Consider the following 23,038-nt stretch of genomic DNA (forward strand, 5'->3'; position numbering starts at 1 on the left):
CATGTTAAACCACCCTGATTAAATCCTCCCAGATTAACCCTGAACCCTGATTAAACCCTCCCAGATTAGCTCTTCTTGTACTAACCCCACCAAGATTAAAGACAATTAACCTCCAGATTTGCCCCTCTTGTATTAACCCCCACCCAGATTTAACCTCCCAGAATAAACCTGACAGATTAAACCCTCCCAGATTAATTGCCCCAGATTAACCCCCCCCCCCCATATTAAACCACCTCCAGATTAAATTTTCGCAGATTAGCCTCTCAAGGATTAAACCCCCGCCCGCTCCTGGTTAAACATTCGCAAATCGACCCTCCCCGCATTAAACACTCCCTGGGAGCGCGGCTGGGTTGTAGGACGGTGTCAAATCGGGGGGCAGGTCCTGATTTTTGGGGGCCAGGGCCCGATTCGGGACTGGTGGGCGGGCCGGTGAAAGACGTGGGGCGGGGAGGGGCGGGGTCGCGGGACGTCTCGCGAGATCTGGATGGAGGCGCGGGTCATGTGATTGCTGCCCGACATGGCGGTTGGTAACGGTGTTGACGGCTCGAATCCTGTTTGAAGCAAGAAATGGTCGCTCGAAGTTTTCAGCTTCCCTAGTCGAGCGCCTGACCGTGGCTTCCTCACAATGGAACACATTTTAACGCCCAAGGTAGTAGGAGGACTCCTTCCCTCTCTCAGCCCTGTAAATCCAAGCGGCTGCTGCGGTTTCAAGTCGCCGAGATTGTCTCTTCCCCTCATTTACAACTGGCATCTGCCTTTCGTTCCTTTGACGTGCCCCAGGTTTCCTGATGTTTTAAGCTTAGTTCGGTAGAAGTAACTTTTATGGAACAGAAGTACACCCGGCTGTGTTATTTGGTGTTAATCATAACAAGAAATCTTGTCAATTTAGTTGGTAAATGGAGTGGAGGGCTCAGATTTGAGTTGAGGAAAGTTGAAATGTTTCCAAGGCGGTGTTGCTGCCAGTGGTGTCAATTAACCTGGTTGAGCAGGATGGGTAGTGCTGTTTTCTCAATGTTCATTTGTATCCTAATCTCCAGTTTTGGGGACGAGTTGATTGTTGGGCCCTCCTTCCATTCTCGTTGCCAACTCAGTTCCTTCACTTTTTGCCCACTGTTTATGTCATAGTGAAAGCGCAAGTTGGCATTGAGTCAACCGAGTCTTCGCCTTAGTCAAAGTGAAGCCGAATAAGCTAACTGTTATCTGATTAAACATATGGCATCATGCTGCTGAGAATACTTGTGTATTTAATGCAGCTCAAGCTACACGGGATGCATAATTAGGATACTGGTGTTTTGTGATATGCACAAGGTTCAGATATAAATCTATGTTCATGGTTTAATCAGTAGGTTTTCAAACTAGGGCCTATGCGATCATCATTTTATATTTTCCTGTTTGTATTGAATTTGCTAAACCAGAGTGTTCTGATGCTGTTTGTCAGAACTGTGGCCCCTGAACCCCTGGCAATTCACCACTCAAAATTGAGGATCTCACTGTTGATCTTAATTGACAGGGGGAGGTTTCTATTGTGAGAACTGGTTGAATGAGGACCTCCGTTTTCTGGATGTTTAGTGAAAGGCCCATTTTCTTATGTGCTTGGAAGAAGGAGTCAACTATGACCTGGAGCTCAGTTCCTGAGTGAGCTCACGCAAGCATCATCTGCATTCTGAAGCTCTATGATTGAGGTTTGAGTGGTTTTGGTTATGCATTGGAGTAAGCATAGGTAGACCAGTATCCTTTTAGGAAAAGAGCATTTGAGGACCAGGATCTCAAACCCATAACTAAGGTCATGGTTTCTGCTATGAACTTCGAAGACTTGGACAACTTGCAGGTAGCACCACCAGCTGTGCCTTCGCAAGATCCTCAAATCTGGTACTGAGAAAAGTGGTTCAAAAGCAGCGTCCTCCCCCAAGCCAACATAACCAGCATCAAGGTGGTAATCACAACAAAACCACCTCTGCTAGGTGGGACATGTTCATATGCCTGACACCAGAATCCTGAAGCTGCTGTTCTACCCAGAGCTTGGTCTTGGCAGGACACTTCCATGAGGACAACAGAACCATTTTAGGGATGCTCCTTTGAAGGTAGCAAACATCCCCATTGATTCATGGGAGTTCACAGCTTGTGAAAATTGAGAAGTTTTGTTTTCAAAGGCACCGAATACAACAAGAGACTTTGTCAAGTGTCTGCAGAGGCAAAGTCGAAGCGTCGGTGAGAGCGCACAAACCTCCAAACAATCCATTTGCCCAACCATTCAAGCACCACCTGCCCTGAATTGGCAGAGTATCCTAATCACACACTGGACATATCAGCCAGCACAGAACCCATCAAACCGGCGAAGAAGCAATCATCCTCAGTCCTGAGAGACTTCCTAAGAAAAATAAGAACCTCCTCCAGCCATGCAACCCTCCAATCACTATACTTCTCCAATTTTTATAAGAGCCTGGTCAGGCTGCACTGACTATTGTGTGTTTCCAGTTTTTAAAAAATGCAAGAGGACTGGAGAATGCGTAAAATGAAAACCACCTGAGAGGTGAGAACTGTTGGTAAAAATTGAACAGGTAGAAAAGAGATGACATGAGGTGACCTTTATATGGGTCTTTCAAAATCATGGGTTATTCAGGGATTGGAATAGTCTCAATTTTAAATAAAGGCATGGATAAGGATTTCCATTTTTGGGAGAATCCAAAAACAGGCTTCATGAATGCAAGATAGTTACTAATAAATCCAGCAAGGAAATGAGACATTTCTTTTGGAATGAAGAATTTACTACCATGGGAAATAGCAGGAAATGGGGCAGAGTTGATGAGTGAAAAGGGAATAGAAAGGTAAGGTGAAAGGCTTTGATGCAGCAGATGGAACAGGAGGAGAGTTGTGTGGAATACAAACACCAAATTTAACCAATGGGGCAGAATGGCCTGTTTCTGTGTAGAATATTCTATGCAATCCTGGCCTCTTGAGCATCCCGAATTTTCATCTCTCCATCATTGTTGACTGTACCTACAGCTGACAAGGTTCTAATCTCTGAATTCCCTCCTTAAACTTCCACCTCTTTACCTCTCGCCCTCTCCTCCTTTAAGATGCTCCTTAAAGCCTACTTCTGACCAGGCGCCCTGTCCTATTATTGCCATACATTGCTCTTTGTGTCATTTTGTTTCATAACATTGCAATGAAGCATCTTGCGATGTTTTACTATGTTGGGGTGGTGCTACTTAAATGCATGTTGTTTTGTGTAGCAGCCGTTGGTGGTGCTACATAAATGCATGTTGTTTTGTGTAGCAGCCAAAAGCCTGGAGACTATTGAATGTTAATAAAGAAAAATCTATGATCACGGCTGTTCTTTAGGCAACTAACAATCTTAAATTAGAACCAGAGTGTGTTAATATTCCAGGGTCTCTTAAACAGAAAACATTACTCAAACTTCTTATCACTTTATACCCTTAAATATTGTTATGACCCACCCCCAGGTGAGGTTCCCAAAAGTTGTTGATCCAGGCAAGACCCCTCAATTTGTCACCATCTGGCTGGGACACCCCCAAATTATTATGCCCTGGGTGAGGAGGGATGAACTGGCTCCCTGTCTTTATTCAGCAGCACCCCCCCCCCCCCCCCCAAAATGTTGATCACAACAGGATGGATGTTTGATACCAGATACCAATCATTCTGGTTTTGAAGGAGCCAATTTAATCAGACTTTGAGTTAAAAGTATGAGTAAGTTTATTAACTACTAAAGTCAAGAAAGGATAAAACATATGCATATAGGGTTATACGGGTTAAAAGTAAGAATTTAGCTCGAAGTAATTGAATATATATACGTATATAAAAGAAAATGTATACAGAACAGTCCTTGACTCATGGGGAGTAGGTGATTGAATGTTGTGGCCGTTGTGATTCGAAATTCCAGAAGAGTTGACTCCAGTAGATGAATAGTTGGTCTAGAGGTTCCAGTAGTGTTGAATTCGGTAAAGAGGGAGAGTGATCGGGATACCTGCAAAATGGCGATTTGCAAGGGTGATGTGTGTGGCTGTTACTTCTGAGTCAAACTTCTAGCACTTGTTCTCTCTCAGAACACCCACCAACAGACAGACACCGGGGCAGCTTTTCAGCTCGCTTTTAACCCCTTCTTTGTATAGTCCAAGTGGGAAGCGAATTCATAAATCTGTCGGGCATTGCTCACAGGATTTCTTGATGAGATGATCCTCATCTCCTATTATGTCCCATTGCCTTTACCAGAGGGAGTAATTAGTTTCTGGATGTCCTTAGAAGTACCTTGTCTGGCAACAGGCTGGGGTTCCATTACCTCTTAGGGAGTCACCCTGTAGCATTCTAGCCAGTGGCTTGTGTGCATTTTTTAAAAACTGCAGTCTTATTTTTAAAGTCCAATATTTCTGGATGCAATACGGTGTTTTTCCATTCCTTATCATGACCATATGTTGTTTTGTTGAAATACAGTCGCAAGTGACAGAATTTTCCTACCGTTCTAATGAGCTGTAATGAAAATTAACACTCTTTTTATCTGCAGGCAGCTCTTGAAATAGTATGAAGGCCAAGAGATTCCATAACTTGTACCACAATAGTGATATAATGCACTGAAATGCAGGTTGATGCGTTAATGTTACAATATAAATTGTGATGTAGTTCTTAATCAACCCCTTGTCTATGTGCATCTTTTGGTTCTAAGAGATTACTACTCTATTTCTCCTGTGGGCAGAACTGGACGGATCTTGTTTTGTTGGACGTACCCTTCCATTTCATGTTGAAACATATATATTTACAAACTTCTTGTTTAACCAAAATCAGTTGGCCGATTTCCACTCAGACTCACCAAGCCATGCCTCCTTGTTTCTTGGTCTCGGGTGATTAGGAGCAGTCTGCTGATACAATGTTGCTGCTTTAATTGAGAGCTTATTCAAACCCATGTCACCCTGGCAATGTTTTTTAAACAAAATACTTCAATTTTTATTGTTAAAATTATTCTGTGCTAGACAAGGTAAATTTAATATTCAAGTGCAGTATGTCTTTCAGGTAACCCAGGAGCTGGTTTTGAGGATTGGGCCTGCATGCTGGGTATGTTGGCTTGTCAGTGTTGAGGGGACACTACTGTTGGACCACAAATTAATTGCTACCAGATTTGGAGGATCTTGCGAAGGCCCAGTGTTTTGAGGTGCCTGCTCTAGGTTGTCCAAGTCTCTGAAGCATATAGGAGCATGGGACTCACTGCTGCCTGGTAAAACATGACCTTAGTTTAGGATTTGAGGTCCTGGTCCTCGAATACTCTTTTCCTCAGAGAAAACTGTTCAGCTGGCTCCATCTTCGATCCAAAACCAAAATTGTTCTAACCTTAGTCATGGAGCTTTAGTCTGCAGATGATGCTGTCTGTGCACTCATTCCGAAACTGAGCTCCAGGTCATTGTCGGCTACTACTCTGATGTGTGTGGGAAAATAAGCCTTTCACTAAACTAAGCTTAGTTTTTCATTTCTGATATGTCATCTCGCAACAGTGGGGAAAAAAGTGAAATCATTTTTATTGTAGAAATATATAGCAGTCAATCTTTTAGAGCAGCTGTAGCAATGGAGTGAAGTGGGATTAAAGGAAGGATGATATCGCACAGATGAAATTCGGTCCTTATTTGAAATATATTAAAAATCTTGCACTTCTGCCAACTTACCGTTATAAGATCCGATGTCCGAATTTGTAAAAATTGCCTGAAAATGTTGATTGAACCTACCCAGGTTTAATTCTGTAATGTACCCCCCCCGGTAGGTCAATGTAGTTACAACATGACAAATTTATGTAGGCCATATCCATTATAAGGGTAGGCACAGGAATTTCTAATGGAAAAAGTTAAAGGGAAGCGTTTCTGTAGCCCAAAACGGCTTGTGATAAAAGATGTATAAGGTTGCTGATAGTGTGAATGTATGTGGCTTATCATACTCCTAATTTGCATGACTGGCAGGTAAAATATAATTTGGTTTGCAGAAGTACTCGAATTGACACACATGTATAAATCAACCATAGCAAGTAATGTAAGTATCAGCTTGGATCAATGGTACAACTCTTGCCTGAGTCAGAAGGTTTTGTGTTCAAGCAGCATTTGAGCATAATCAAGACAGACACAAGTGAAGTACTGAGGGAGTGCTCCATTGTTGGAAGGTCCATTCTGTAGATGAGACATTAAACAAAAGCTCTGTATGTTAGTTTACTATTGACCTAAATGGTCTCAAAGCATTTTTGTTTTGATAAGACCAACATTTGCTCTTCAGCACCGGCAATACCCAGTCAGTTGTATCATACAATGGCAATTGTTCAGGGGTAGGTAATTCATTTAGTGTGAATTTAACTACTAAACTATAGGGCAATCATAATTTTTCCTTTTCATTTCTTACAGGTAGAGCAAGTAAAGTTGCTAGACCGATTTACTTCTAAGAAATCAGCTGTAGGAACACTTTACTTGACTGCAACCCATCTGATTTATGTAGAATCGTCACCAGAGGTTCGCAGAGAGACATGGGTATGTAGTTACATGTTTGTTTACTACTTTTGCACTGACTTCTCAATTTAAAAGCAAAAATCCTCATTTTAACAAACACATCTGGTAGGAGCGGGGTAAATGTAAATCTGATGCACCATCTGATTTTTATACTCTGTTGACTTTAATGTGATGTGCAAAACAACCCTTTGACCCAAAACTGTCCTGTTGGTGGGTTGTGTTAAATTCAGGGCTGAGATTTTCATAAAATTAAGAGTTTTATGACTTTAAGAAATCTTTGTTAAATTTTAAAATGTTTTATGAAACCAAGGTAAATGACTAAAGTTATACATGACACCAAGGTTTAAAAGAGAAGGAAAATAATGATTATTAAATGCTTGAAGTTTGTAGAAGAATGGAAAGATTGAGAGAGGCAGCTTCTGCTTTTCTCATATCTGTTAAGAGTAGTAAACTGATGAATTTTGATGTTATGAGTGACGATGTAGCTAGGAGACAAGAGAATGCAAGATGATATTGTTTCAGCTCAGCAGCAACAAGAAAGGAACATTTGAAACTTGCTGGGAATGAACCTGCCTGCAAAATCATGGTACCCTTTTTAATGCAGATTTCAGCTTCATATCTCATCTGAATAGCTTTTTCTCCCACCTCCTCAACGGCACCTGTTTCCACCCCAGTTGCCACTGGAACTCTTATACCTGTTTAGGTTGCTGCTAAATTTGATTATTTTTGTTTCAATTTCTTCCTTACTGATGTATCATTCACAACTCTCTATAAGCTGAACCTTGTTCTGCTGCCCAGACATGGTCTCACCTGAACTCCCACCACCCATCACTTCTCATCTTTGGCAATGAAAAGCCACATAGATTAGAAATGTACTAAATGTAGAATCCTTGTCTGCAAATGATTCCATGATTTTCCTCTTCTCTATCTGTATTTTCAGACTATTTGAGCACAGAGGGCATCACAGCTGCATATGATCTAATACTTACTCAATAATATTTTTAAATTTAAATCGGAAGTCACTAATAGCAATCGGGGATAGGAACCCTAATTTATTTTTGTTTTCCCCTGGATGAGTGCCATAGTAGTGTGTTTGCCTACTAGATGGCAGTTCTAATCAGTTTTCACTTAACTTTTTAATTGACAATTTTATCTAACAAATGAGAATTGGAAATACTCTATGCAGAGGGCTGCAGTTGAAATTGCTGTTCGCAAATAGAAGAAATAGAGGAAGTACACACTTCATAGGCTATTGATGAAACTAATTTATAATTTTTTAAAATAATACTTCACAGATTTTGCACCATCATATTTCAGCGATAGAGAAGCTGCCCCTTACTTCTACAGGATGTCCATTGCTGATTCATTGCAAGAACTTCAGGGTTGCTCATTTCGTTATTTGTCGAGAACATGATTGTCACGATGTTTACAGTTCACTTCTCAGACTATCACAGCCAGGTACAATACCTCCATGTGTAAATTGCTGAGTATAAGCTTTAACGACTATTATGACATCTCTTTCATTGATGTAAGGTTTTGACAATGTTCCTTGGTATAATCAATGTGGTTTGCAAAAAGACATACATTTAAATAGTATCTTATTACACCTCAAAAGTGTGTACACTTTTGTATACAATTAATTACTTTTAAGTACTGTTTATGTAGGTAAACATGACAGCCATTCTGCATACAGCAATATCCCCAAGCAGTAGAACAACAAAATAATTTATTCTTAGTGGTGCAATGCGTGAGAAAACACTGGGCTTTATTTCTGGAACCTAAGTTCAAAACAAGCCCAGACAAATGGGATGAAAGTGTTTCTTGTGCTGACTGTAATGATCTAATATCCATTGAATTTGGCTACCCTTAGCCCAATTCCTAACTGATATGGCTCTACGGTTTATACTACCTTTAGCTCAAACTAAATTGACAAGGTCACTCAGAAAAGGCAGAGAGAAGAAAAATAGAAAAAAATTGTACTGGTTCTTTTGAGGTTGTCAGGCATTGTTGGAGCCCTGACCTATGCCAGCATTGGTTGATAAATGGCAAAGTATGAGATTGCCAAAACAACAAAAACGACTTAGGTTTATATTGTAACCTTAATGTAAAAAATGTTTCAGGGAGCTTCACAGAAACATAAGGAAGCAAAATTTGATGCTGAGCCAAAGGAGAAAACATAGAAAATAGGAGCAGGAGTAGGTCATTTGGCCCTTTGAGCCTGATCCACCAGAAGGCTGATCCTCTTTCTCAACACCATAGTCCCGCTCTCTCCTCATGCCCCTTGATGCCTTTAGAGTCCAGAAATCAATCTATTTCCTTCTTAAATATATTCAGTGACTTGGTCTCCACAGCCTTCTGTGGTAGAGAAGGTATATTAAGGGAGTGAATAAAAACTTGGGCAAAGGGGTATTGGAAATTCTAGGCTTACGGCTTAGATGGCACAGATATCACTGTTGAGATGAAGGGAGCGGGAGAGGCCAGAGATGAAGGAATGTAGAGCTCTTGGTAGGTTGTAGGGCTGAAGAAAGTAACATATGGAAAAGGATGAGGTCTTAAATATCAGTATGGGAATTTGAAATTGGAGTGGGTGGAGTTGCTCTGGGAGCTAAATATAGGTCAGTGAAAATGGGGTAATAGATGCATAGGATTTGATGTGACATTCAAGACCTTGAGCAAAATTTTGGATAAACTGAAGTTTATGCTGGATTGGAAGTTGATCAGAGAGCATTGAAACAGTCGAATCTGGGGTGACAAAGGCATGGGGAATGGTTTGGCAGCAGATGACTAAGGTAGGAATGAAAATGAGCACTGTTACAGAGGTAGAATGATGGGCATTCTTTGTGATGGAGAGGATATGAAGTGAGAAGCTCAGGATATCTGGTGGATTAGGCTTTTAAAAAAAACTCAAGATTTTTGTATGTGTATTTTTACTATAAAATAGCGGGATCCAAAGCTTATTTCTGATTAAGTTTAGCAATTATATGTTAATGCTTTTGTGCTTTACCATAGGCTCAACCATCCATGGTATTAATTTTAAGATTGCTATGATTACAGAGCAGTTAAGCACAAGTTTATGTCTGTTCAGAATTATCAGTGTTTGTATTGAAAGCTGAAGATTTTGTTCTTTCACATCATTGGTATAATTCTATTTTGAAGTTGTAAAGTAGTAAGAATTAGCTATGTTCCCTGAATTGTTATCTTTCATCATATACCTATCCTTATTATCACTCTTCACCGTGGGCAATTTGTGTCAATTTCTAGGCACTTTTCAATGTTCTAATTCATGCTATTGTTTTGAAACATGTAGAAATTTTTAGAAGGATATTTGGCAAAGACAGGAGGTCAGTGGGTAGCGTCTCTGCCTCCAAGACAGAAGCTCTGGATAAAAGTCCCACTCCATTCATAAATGCGGCCAAACAGATTGAATATCAACCTGTAAATCCTTCCAACATACACCACTGGCAGGTAGTAAGAGCAGGAGGGATTCTTGGTCAGCCACATGATGGAAAGAACTTTGGAGCCTCGACCACTGCTATCCATAGCTCCAGGCTACAAGGTGCTTGTAAAAATGAACGCTGCCATAGCAACTCAGACTTCTTAATGGGTCAGTTGCCTGTTTAGCTGGTGTGGATCAGGTTGGTGCCAACACCACCGGCTTCAATCCCCGTTCTGACTTGGGTGGATTCGGAACCTGCCTCTTTGTCCTACCTGTGGTGGTTGTGGCGCTGTAGATTCCTTCGGCAGAGAACTCGAAGATGATTTTGTTTTTTACTCCCATTCTTTGTATGTGGGCATCGCTGGCTAGGTCGTGTTTATTGCCCATCCCTAATTGCCCTTGAGAAGGTGGTGGTGAGCTGCCTTCTTGAACCTCTGCAGTCCATGTGGTGTAGGTAAACCCATAGTGCGGTTAGGGAGGGAGTTCCAGGATCTTGACCCATCGACAATGAAGGAATGACAATATATTTCCAAGTCAGGATGGTGGCTGAGAACTTCCAGATGGTGGTGTTCCCATTTGTATGCTATGCTTGTCCTTCTATATGGTAGCGGTTGTGGGTTTGGAAGGTGCTATCTAAGGATCCTTGGTGAGTTCCTGCCATGCATCTTGTAGATGGTATACAATGCTGCCACTGTGCTTCGGTGGTGGAGGGAGGGAATGTTTGTGGCTACTGTGCCAATGAAGCCGTCTGCTTTGTCCTGGATGGCGTCAAGCTTCTTGAGTGTCGATGGAGCTGCACTCAACCAGGCAAGTGGAGAATATTCCATCAGACTGCTGACTTGTGCCTTGTAGATGGTGGATGGGCTTTGGGGAGTCAGGAAGTGAGTTACTCGCTGCAGGATTCCTAGCCTCTGATCAGCTCTTGTCGCCACAGTATCTATATGGCTAGTCCAATTCAGTTTCTGGCCAATGGTAACCCCCAAGATGTTGACAGTTGGGGATTCAGCGATGGTAATGCCATTGAACATCAAGGGACGATGGTTAGATTCTCTCTTGTTGGAGAAACTCATTGCCTGGCACTTGTGTGGTGTGAACATTGCTTGCCACTTGTCAAGCCCAAGCCTGAATATTGTCCAGGTCTTGCTGCATTAGAACGTGGACTGCTTCAGTATTTGAGGAATTGCGAATGGTGCTGAACATTGTGCAATCATCAGTGAACATCCCCACTTCTGACCTTATGATGCAAGGAAGGTCGTTGCTGAAGCAACTGAAGATGGTTGGGCCTAGGACACTACCCTGAGGAATTCCTGCAGTGATGTCCTGGAACTGAGATGATTGATCTTCAACAACCACAATCATCTTCCTTTGTGCTAGGTATGACTCCAACCAGCGAAGAGTTTTCCCCCGATTCCCATTGACTCCAATTTTGCTAGGGCTTCTTGATGCCATACTCGGTCAAATACTGCCTTGATGTCAAGTCACTCTTACTTCACCTCTGGCGTCCAGCTCTTTGGTCCACATTTGAACCAAGGTCGTAATGAGGTCAGGAGCTGAGTGACCCTGACGGAACCCAAACTGGGCATCAGTGAGCAAGTTATTGCTAAGCAAGTGCTGCTTCATAGCGCTGTTGATGCACCCTTCCATCACATTACTGATGATTGAGAGTAGACTGATGGGGCGGTAATTGGCCAAGGTTGGATTTGTCCTGCTTTTTGTGTACCGGACTTAGCTGGGCAGTTTTCCACATTGCCGTGTAGATGCCAGTGCCGTAGCTGTGCTGGAACAGCTTGGCTATGGGAGTGGCAAGTTCTGGAGCACAAGTCTTCAGTAATATTGTTGGAATATTGTCAGGGCCCATAGCCTTTGCAGGATCCAGTGCCTTTAGCCGTTGATATCATGTGGAGTTAATCGAATTGGCTGAAGACTGGCATCTCTAATGCTGGGGACATCTGGAGGAGGCCAAGATGGATCATCCACTCGGCACTTCTGGCTGGAGATTGTTCCAAATACTTCAGCCTTATCTTTTGCACTGATGTACTGGATCCCCCATCATTGAGGATGGGGATAATTGTGGAGCCTCCTCCTCCAGTGAGTTTTAATTATCCACCACCATTCACGACTGGAGGTGGCGGGACTGCAGAGCATAGACCTGATCCTTTTGGTTGCGGAATTGCTTAGCTCTGTTTATCACTTGCTGCTTATACTGTTTGGCATGCAAGTAGTCCTCTGTTGTAGCTTCACCAGGTTGACACCTTGTTTTTAGGTATGCCTGATGCTGCTCCTGGCAGACCCTCCTGCACTCTTCTTTGAACCAGGGTTGATTCCCTGTCTTGGTGGTAATGGTAGAGTGGGGGATATGCTGGGCCATGAGGCTACAGTTTGTGGTTGAGTACAATCTGCTGCTGCTGTTGGCCCACAGCACCTCATGGATGCCCAGTCTTGAGTTGCTAGATCTGTTCAAAATCTATCCCATTTAACACGATGTTAGTGCCACACAACCCAATGGAAGGTATCCTGAGTGTGAAGATGGGTCATCGTCTCCACAAGGACTGTGTGGTGGTCACTCCTACCAACATTGTTATGGAAAGATGCATCTGCAGCAGGCAGGTTGGTGAGGATGAGGTCACTCGTTTTCCCTCTTGCTAGTTTCCTCACTACCAGCTGCAGACCCAGTCTAGCAGCTATGTCCTATAGGACTTAGCCAGCTTTATCTGTCATGGTGCTACAGAGCCACTCTTGGTGATGGACATTGAAATCCCCCACTCGGAGTATATATTCTGCACCCTTGCCTCCCTCAGTGCTTCCTCCAAGTGGTGTTCAACATGGAGGAGCACTGATTCAACAGCTGAAGGGAAGCTGCATGCGGTAATTTTTTAAATTAATTCATGGCATATGGGCATCACTGGCTAGGCCAGCATTTATTGGCCTTCCCTAATTACCCTTTGTTCAGAGGGCATTTAAGAGTCAACTGCATGGTTAGTAGAAATCAGCAGGAGGTTTCTTTGCCCATGACCTGCTACCATGAGACTTCATGGGGTCCAGGGTTGATGTTGAGGACTCCCAGGGCAACTCCCTCTCGACTGCCGCCACCTCTGCTGCTGGGTCTGTCCTGCAGGTGGGACAGGCATGGTGATGGTGATCAGAAACAAAAATACCTGGAAAACTCAGCAAGTCTGACAACATCTGCGGAGAGGGATACAGTTGACGTTTCGAGTCAGTGTGACCCTTCATCAGAACTAAGACATATAGAAATGAGATGAAATAGAAGCCGGGGAGGGTGGTGGACAGGTAGAGCTCGATAGAGGGACAGTGATAGGTGGAGACCAAGAAGAGACTGCCAAAAAGGGTGTTGACGGTGGTGATATTATCTAAGGAATGTGCTAATGGGAACATTAAGGGTAGCAAGCAGGACAAGCTAATGTCAGATGGCCCTAGTGGGGGGTGGGGTGGGGGGAAGGGATCAAAATGGGCTTAAAGATGGAGATGAAACAAGAGATCCAAATAAATTTAAAAATAGGGAAAAGAAAAATATATTTGTAAAAAAAAATGATAAATTATTTGAAAAAGGGGGTGGGGATGGAGGAGAGTGTTCATGATCTGAAATTGTTGAACTCAATATTAAGTCCAGAAGACTGTAAAGTGCCTAGTCAGAAGATGAGGTGCTGTTCTTCCAGTTTGCGTTGAGCTTCACTGGAACATTGCAGCAGGCCAAGGGTGGACATGTGGGCATGAGAGCAGGGTGGTGTGTTGAAATATTTTGTTCCTTTTAGGCTTTTTAGCAGTTAAGAGTTAACCCATTGCTGTGGGTCTGGAGTTACATGTTGGGCAGACTAGATAAGGACAGCAGATTTCCTCCCCGAAAGGGCATAGTAAACCAGGTGAGTTTTTATGACAATCGATGGTTTCACGGTCATCGTTAGACTTTTGAATTCAAATTTCACCACCTGTCGTGGTGGGATTTGAACCCAGATCATCACCCTGTCTCGATTACTAGTATAGTGACAACACCACTACACCACTGCCACCCCTAATATTTGGATAAGATTGCCCAGTAATACAAGAATAGGTTGTTCCTGAGCAGTGAGAAAGTCTCTTTAGAATAAGCATCCACTAAAAAACAATATGTAACCGAATTAAACAGGTAAGGAATGTCATGGACTCAATCCCCAGTGTATGCAGACTTAGTAGAAATTGGTGACTATAGCAATTGTTATACTTAACTCGGGCAGCAATTGGGGCACTTTATTTTGCTACAGTACCACTTGGCTAGGAAAGGGCTACAATCAGGATTCCCTCTCATTGGATACTAATCATCCATGTTTGGTGAAAACAGGATTAGGGTTGGGTGTGATAACTTTTATGATTTGAACAGGACCACATCAAGAATGGATACTTGGGAAAGGTTTTGAGGGCATCTGGCACCTATGAATTCAAGAAGAATTTGGGCTTATAGGAAAAATGGAGAGAAAGTTAGAGACTGAGTTTGGCACAGGGTATGTGGGTGGTGTGGGATCCCTTTGAAATAACAGTCATTGGGGATTCCCTTAAAATGAAATCTGCTGGCAGACTCATCTGGTGATCTAATTCTTACTATTTTGAATATTTGGTTAACCAGTGAGATATGATGATGAATGCTTCAAATGTGGTGATGGTCTTGCATATCTCAAGATGGAATCTGAGGTGTTGATTGGAAAATTCAACAATTTGGGCATATAGCCTTTGAACTATATTAATGCTTGGAATTCCAATGGATGGCAATTTTAACCTGGTCACTTCAATGTTGAGTGGTGCACTCAGGTCCTTTTTCTGTGGTAATATAGTCTCAATTCAGGTTAAATTTGTGGCATCTAAGGCATGCATTTGAATAATTCCATTTAATTCAGAGCTCCTAGGGATGCACAATGTCTAGAAACAACCTGTTGGATAGATGTATGGCAATAAAGAGAACTGGTTACAGAGATATTGACCCCTGATAGTAAGTTCCTGAAGCTACAAAGGAGGCAGACCTCTGCTGTAACACCTCACGCACAGCTAGACAGATAAACCTCTCACTGGGGGCAGAAATTCTTTTTCTAGTAAACAACTGGAAAACCCAAATGGGTGTTTGGTCCTAGTGTAATCCCTCAGGGGCACATTAGTCAGAGATCTTTTTAACCTGCATGATTTTGACTGATTAAGTTTCACAAAGCACACACTTGTGTTCCAAGCTTTGGATCTGCTAACCTGCATCAAAGCTCTCTGAATTTGAATAGTGGAGTGTGTTCCGATGGAGAGAGATTATGCATTTTATATTTGAGATAGAAACCCTATAGATAGATGTAGATTGCTCGGTGACTTGAATTGGAATCTTTCAACATGGTGATGGGTTTCCACATACGTAGAAGACATGGCAGACCAGAAAAACATGGAAGATAATAGAATGGTGCCCAACATTTTTTAATTATAGTGTAGACAAGGAGTTCTTTATTGCTGATTGTTGAGACCATTCCTTTTAAACAGCAACAGTTTAGCTTCTAATAAATTTCTCAAAAATTTTGATTGCATTTCAGTTGTGTTTGAGGAACTTTATGCTTTCTCATACAACCCTAAGCAGAATGAAATGGACAGAGGAATGGGTTGGAAAATAATAGATATAAGAGAAGAATTTCAGCGTATGGGAGTACCAAATGAACACTGGGAGCAGACTGATGTAAATGAAAGTTATGAGGTGAGTAATAATGAGTCCCTGCTGTTATGATTCTTATTTCTTATATGTATGTGCACTTCAGCGGGATCATAGTTATCAGATTGTTAGCTAAGAGCATCTCTGCAATCCATTGTCTAGCTTGGACAAGGCAGTGCCTAGTATGATTTGGAACTACATATCAGAAGATCCTAGTATCTGTGCTGAGTCCTGATCTGATGATTTAACTGATCTCAGCCAGAGCAGCAGAGTGAGTGCTATAGTTGATCTGTATCTCTAGGCTTGGTAGAGAATGAAAAAAAGCATCAGTGACAGTTCCCACTTTGATTTCCTATTTGTTGACTCATGATCTAAAGTGTGTGAGTGCTTATTAGATGAGAACTAGATTGGGCCCATCTGTAATAGTTTTCTAGCACACTCTGTCCAGATTTGTACATGAAGAATTACAATTACTTCTAAGTACCAGAAGGCTGATTGTCTAAAATTATTAAGCAGCAAGTAATGTACCTCTGGAATGCGAGGGGAAAAATCCAGTCTCTTACTTCATCATTAGTTTATTTAAACCCTGATACCCAATAAACCTAAATCTGAAAGATAATCGCATTTTCAGCTCACTCTGTCCTCGACTACTTTGTTTCTTTGAGGAATTTGAGTTGCAAAACTTGTTTTTGCAAAGGTTCTGTATTTCTGGCGTCTTGACTTTTGATGCCTTGCATCTGGTTTACAGGAGCTGAATCAATACACCCTTTAGTCCCTATTTTTGGTTTTTTGAAAGAGCAGCTTGAATTTCACTTTTCTACTGCTACAAGGTGGCACTGACTGAAGCTAATTTTAAGAAAACCTCCACTGATAGTCTGACTGCTCTCCATACAATCGCTTTGCTATCTCATTTCTGCCAGTACTGCAGTTGAGGTAGTACAATATTTAATCTGGAATGCATTGCCGTTATAAGGTGGTGGAAACAAATTCAATAATTTGCAAAGGGAAATTGAGTAACCAATTGAAGTGGAAAAAATTGCAAGGCTATGGGAAAGCGCTGGGGAGTGGGACTAATTGGATAGCTCATTTAAAGAGCTGGCACAATGGGACAGATGGCTTCCTTCTGAGCTGCATAACTCAATATCTCTAATATCATCTTATGAGGCTTACTGTCAAATTTTATCTGATAATGCTTTTATGAAGCACCTTGAAGTTTTACGATGTTGGTGGCACTATATAAATATTAAGTTGGTGTTGAAATAATTTGACCATTTGAAATTAAATGTAATATTCAAATTTTCTTCAGCTTTGTACTTTGACAGCAAGATAAGTCTGTCTTTTGAAGTGCTTATTTATAAAAATCATTGAGCAAAGCTCCATATGTATTTTATAAATGCTACCATACAATTGTTTTGGTTCCTTCTAGACCTGTAATACATATTCGACATTTCTATGTGTACCAAAAGGAGCAAGCAAACCAATAATAGTGGGCAGCTCGAAGTTCAGAAGTAGAGGGCGATTTCCTATTCTTTCATATTTTTTCAAGAAAAACAAAGTAAGTGTCTGCCTATTCCTGATTTGTTCCTTTGTTTGAATGGGACTTTTAACCGATGTCTCGTCTACCCCCAGAGGGACGTAAAACATTGCATGGCACTATTAACAAAGATGAGCAGGGTATTTATCCCTCGTGGCCTGGCCAATGTTTATCCTTCAGTCAACATCACAACAGATTATCTGCTTGTTATGACATTGCTGTTTGTGGGCACTTACTGGACACAAATTGGCTGCTGCATTTCCTGTGTTACAACAGTGACTACATTTCACAAATGCTTCATTCACTGTAAAGCTCTTTGAGATGTCTGGTGGTCATGAAAAGTGTTATATACATGCAATCTTTTCCTTTCTATGCTTTAGAGTCATTCAGATGACTCAGCTTAATGTAATATTTCATGATGTAACTTTTTTTAAATGCCCTGATTCTTGATGGGTAATTTTATTGCCATGAAATCTCCCTAAGCCAAAGGGATGAGAGAGATCCGATTTCAGTTCAGTGGAGATGTGGGAAACAGGCAGAGCTTAAAGAGTAATTTCCTTCCAGCTTTTTTATTCATTCATGGGATTTATGCGTTGCTGGCAAAATCAGCATTTATCACCCATCTCTTTATTGTCCTTGTCAAGGCGAGTCGTGAATCACCTAGCAAGCCACTCGGTTGTATCAAACCACTACAGAGAGATTAAACAACAAAACTGGAATGACCAAAGGCACACCAAGCCCATTTAAGAGAGTGGCCCAAGTACTATGTGGTCTCTAATAAAAACAAAGTGCTGGAAAGACTCCCAACAGTTCTGGCAACATCAGTGGGGGAGAAACACAGTTAACGTTTTGAATTCAATATGATCCTTCTTCGGAATGTGCTGTCTTTAGTCTTCCTACCAAAATGTATAAGCTCGCGCTTATCTGTGTTGAAGTTTAATAGCGAATTACACCTCCATTATGCAAGTTTATCTTTGTGTATTTTGTCCCAGTCTTCTCTGTATTAAATAGAAATCCCTCCACACCAATTTGGTGTTATCTACAAATTTTGAAGTGGTTCTTCTGAACCAGTATCCAAATACTTTATGAAAATACTGGGAACAGTGGTCCCAGCAACAATTTTTTAGGAGCCCCACTTAGCACAATTTGCCAATCTGAGTAATTACCTATTAACCCCCACTCTTTCTCTTTTTTTGTAGCCAGCTTGCTATCTATCCTACTCCTTGTTCCATCTCCATATATTTTCCCTTTAGTCATGTGTCTGCCATGCTGTACTTTCCCAACTGGAGACAGTGCAAACAAGCAAAGTTAATATTTGTACTAAATTTGGAAAATCCCTTCTGCAATCTACCCAGTTTCAGAACTGGCCACCTCCACCACGCCTAAAGCAATCGAGGAAACTCAAGCACAACTAAATTCGGCCCTATAAAATGCAGGACTGAAAGGTACCCAAGTAGCCCTATTCCTCACGTGTTTCGGGCCCTCAATGAAGTACTTAAATGATGACATTTATATGTGCTTCAGTGCCTGTAATGTAGGAGTGGTGTATTGGTTTGTAATCTTAATATAATTTTAGTTCAATTTTACTCTTTTAATCTTTTCTGTTCCATTATCCTTTCTACTGCTGATGTTAAACTAATTAGTCTGTAGTTCCCTGTACATGTTCTATCTCCCTTTTCGTATACAGGAATTGCATTAGTTTTCTGCCAGTGCACTGGTGCTGCCACCTTTTCAAATTAATTTACGAAATAGTGCCTTTGCTGTCTCTTCCCTAACTTTTAAAACCTGCAGCTCCATTTTGACAGCCATTACCTATTCATTTTTTTAATCCCAATTCTTTTATCTTTCTCTATAGTCCTTAATGGGGAGTTAGTTAGCTCAGTTGGTTAAATGGCTAGCGTGCGATTCACAACAACGTGAGTTCGATTCCTGTTCCAGCTGAGGTTGACTTGGGACTTGCCTCCTCACCCTTCCCCTGAAGAGTAGAAGGCAATGGCAAACCACCTCTGATAAAAACGGCCAAGAATTTAGCTCACGATGAAGCTGGGGTTGTTCTCACAAAAGAGAAGATTGAAATGCGAATTACTATTGGAGTTTACGATCGTGAGACAGTAGATAGAGGGGATCATGTTCCCATTGGCAGAAGGGTCAAGAACCAGAGGACACAGATTTAAAATGATAGGTAAAAGAACCAAAAGCGACACAAGGAAGATCTTTTTAAAGCAACGAGTGGTTACAATCTGCAGTGCACCACCAGAAAGGATGATGGAGGCAGATTCGATCATGACTTTCACAAGGGGTTTGGATAAGTACCTGAAGGGAAAAAAATTGCAGGTCAGCAGACAGTGAGCCAAGAACCTGTTTTTGGACAGAGCACACATAACATGACAGTCCTTAAAACGTAAACCTCTCCCCTTTTAAACAGGTTGACCAAAATGATACCAGGACTGAGAGATTTTAACGCAGGCAAACAGTTTGCACAAAATAGGCTTGTATTTCCTTGAGTGTACAGGATTAAGGGATGATCTGTTTGAGGTGCTAAGATAGTTAAAGGGGTTAATAAGGTAGAATCATTGAATGTTCACAGCATGGAAGGATGCATTTGGCTGGTCACATCTGTGCTCGTTCTCTGCAAAAGCAAATTAGCTAGTTTCACTCCCCTGCCCTTTCCTGATAGCTGTGCAATTTATTTACCTTCAGGTACTTATCCAAGTCCCTTTTGAAAGTCATGATTGAACCTGCCTCCATCACTCTTTCTGATGGTGCATTACAGATTGTAACCATTTGCTGCATTTAAAAATATTCTTCCTTGTGTTGCTTTTGGTTCTTTTACCAATTCCTTTAAATCTGTATCCTCTGGTTCTTGACTCTTCTGCCAATGGGTGCATTTTCTCTCTATCAACTATCTATACCTCTCATGATTTTAAACTCCTCTATCAAATCTCCCCTCAACCTTCTCTTCAAGGACAACAACCCTAGCTGCTCCAATTTACCTGCATTCCCGCAGTCACACATCTGGAACCATTCCCATAAATCTTTTCTACATCCTCTTTAAAGTCTTCACATCATTTGCCTTCACATCATTCCTAAAGGGTGGTGCCTAGAATTAGATACATTACTCCAGTTGAGGGCGAACCAGTGTTTTTATAAAGGTTCATCAAAATTCCTTTCAACGATTTGTGCACATATACCTGCTGGTCTCTCTTTTCCCGCACCCCATTCAAGATTGTGTCCTTTAGTTTATATTGCTTTTCTTTGTTCTCCCTACCACCTTGCACTTCTGTATTAAATTGCATCTGCTGTATTTTTGCCCATTTCACCAGCTTTTGTCGTCTTTGAAGTCTATTGTGTCAAGTGAAAATTTTGAAATTCTGCTCTATAAATGAGTAAATATTAATTTTGTGGGCGCACCATTATATACTTTCTTCCAGCCCTAAAAAATAACCATTCACCGCTACTCTGTTTCCTGTCACTTATCCAACTTCATACACATGCTGCAACTGTATCTTTTTATACCATTGGTTTCAACTTTGCTGCTAAGCCTGTTATGTGGCACTTTATCAAACACCTTTTGGAAGTCCATGTATACTGTATCAACTGCATTACTCACATCAACCCTGTCAGTTACCCCGTCAAAAAACTCGCTCAAGTTGGCTGAGCATGATTTGCCTTTAACAAATCCATGCTCATTTTCTTTAATTCACACTTGTCCAAGTGACTGTTAATTTTGTCCTAGATTATGGTTTCTAGAAGCTTTCCCAGTACTAAGGTAAATGGCTGACCTGTAGTTGCTGGGTTTATACTTATACCGTTTTAAAAGAAGGATGCATCACTGTAATTCTCCAGTCCTCTAGAATCACCTTTGTGTCTAAGGAGGATTGAAGATTATGGCCAGACCTCTGCAAGTTCCACCCTTAATTTCCTCAGCATCGTTGGATGCATCTGATTCGATCCTAGTGACTTATTAGCTTCTAAGTATAGCAAAACTTTCTAGTACCTCCGCTTTATTGAGTTTTCGCCCATCTAGTATCTCAACCACCACCTCTTTCACTGACTTTGATAGCATCTTCTTCCGTAGTAAAGATAGGTGCAGAGTGCTCATTAAGTACTTCAGCCAAGCCTTCCACTTATACACAAACATCTCCTTTTCAGTCCCTAATCAACACCATCCCTCCTTAAAACCCTCTTATAATTTATAAATCTATAGAAGACCTTTGGATTCATTCTTACATTAGCTGCCAATCTCTTCTCACACTCTTTCTTTCCTCCATTTCCTTTTTCACTTTCTCGCTGATATTCCCATATTCCCCCTTGTTCTCACTTTAATTAATGACCTGACATCCTTCATATGTCCTTTTTTCTGTTTTATCTTACTGTCTTGCTCTTTTGTCACCTGGGGATCTCTGGCTTTGGTTGTCCTATCTGTACCCCTTGGAAATGTGTCTCGACTATGCCTTAGCCATCGCTTCACTAAAGGCAGACCAATGTTCAGTTATAGTTTTGCCTGCCAATCTTTGATTCTAATTTGCCAGGAGCAGGCCTGTTCTCCACCCACTGAATTTGGCCCTCCTCTAATTGTAATTTTACTCTGGATTACTCCAGCCAGGCCCTTTTCCATAGTTAACGTAAACTTTGGGACACAATGATCTTTGTTCCCTAAATGTTCCACTACTGACACTGGATCCACCTCATTTCCAGAACCAGATCCTGCAATGCTTTCCCCTTCATTAGTCTGGAATTGTATTGCTAAAATAAAATCTTCTGAATAAACTTCCGAACCCTTCTCCCCCTCTGCCCTTTACACTATTACGATCCGAGTCTATATCACTACACTATAGTTCTTGCACCTCATTGTAATTTCCCAACAAATTTTTTTCTCCATATCTTTCCCACTACAAGGTGGCTTATTGAATACATCCTGTAGTGACATCACCAGCGCTGCTTTATCAATACTTTCTCCTTTATCAATACTGCCATACTCATCTTTTCTTTCCTCCCCTGTCTAGCTTCAACACCTTGAATCCAGAAATATTTAGTACCCAGTTCTACCTTTTTTGATCCAGATCTCCATTATTGCCATGATATCATATTTCTATGCAGATACTGGTGCCTGCAGCAAATCAATATTATTTACCAATGCTCAGTAATCCTGGCAGTTGGCCCATAACTTCCGAGCTCTCCAGCGTCGGATTTGGGCAGTACCCTAAAGGTGCAGTGGGGAAATCATTCTAGGAAGTTCCCAGGTAAGGGTATGCACAACAATTGCCCAGAAGTGCGCACGTCCTCTGGACAATTGCACTGCGCTAGGAACCATCTGATACTGCAGTATTAACTTCATGGTTCCTCCAGGGTTGTACCAATAGTTACTCAGAAAAGTTCAAAGAATTAAAATCTCTTCTCACTTCTGAGTAGCACCCTCGACCTCCGGCACCCCCCTCCAAACCCCCCCGACCTGTGACCAGCTGCCTCCTGACCTCTAGCACTGCCCACCCTCCAACCTCTCCCCCCCAAAAACACACCTCGGATGCCCCACCCAACCCCCCCGCAACCTCTTAAGAGGAGTCTTTTGATGCAGGCCCGAAGCAGTTCCGGTGAAGGGAAATGATAATGTAACTTTCAACGCCAGGTAAGTAGGCATTTTTTTCTTCTAATTTCTGCAAGCCAACACTTTCCAAGACTAGTTGGAGATTAGGGCTCTTTATTGTAATTCCTTTTATTCTGACCTCACATTACACCATACTATTTCTTACTCTAGAGCTACCTTTCTTTCTAAATCCTTTGTACACCCTGTTTCTCCTTTTCTAACAGTAGTTTCCACCCCCCTGTCAAATAACTTAAACCGTCACTTATAGCATTAGCAAACCGCTTTGTGAAGACACTGGTTCTGGCTCCGTTTAGGTTCAATCTACTCAGCCTAT

At 41.6% G+C, this 23,038-nt stretch overlaps 1 protein-coding gene across 2 annotated transcripts in view; it reads left to right on the forward strand.

Moving 5' to 3' along the window:
• The first annotated feature begins 499 nt into the window (after positions 1-499).
• The window catches only part of mtmr8 (myotubularin related protein 8), a 58,443-nt gene continuing 35,904 nt past the window's right edge, over positions 500-23,038 (forward strand). Inside the window, exons 1-5 of one of the 2 annotated variants that reach the window (XM_041194936.1) lie at positions 500-649; positions 6,387-6,509; positions 7,784-7,946; positions 15,474-15,631; positions 17,013-17,141. In XM_041194936.1, the coding sequence (XP_041050870.1) occupies positions 626-649; positions 6,387-6,509; positions 7,784-7,946; positions 15,474-15,631; positions 17,013-17,141 (597 nt within the window). In that variant the 5' untranslated portion in view covers positions 500-625. Of the gene's footprint in view, positions 650-1,453; positions 2,531-6,386; positions 6,510-7,783; positions 7,947-15,473; positions 15,632-17,012; positions 17,142-23,038 lie in introns of those variants that run through there. The other variant, XM_041194937.1, reaches the window with a different exon arrangement.

The sequence above is a fragment of the Carcharodon carcharias genome, chromosome 9, assembly GCF_017639515.1.
Source record: "Carcharodon carcharias isolate sCarCar2 chromosome 9, sCarCar2.pri, whole genome shotgun sequence".
NCBI lineage: Eukaryota > Metazoa > Chordata > Chondrichthyes > Lamniformes > Lamnidae > Carcharodon > Carcharodon carcharias.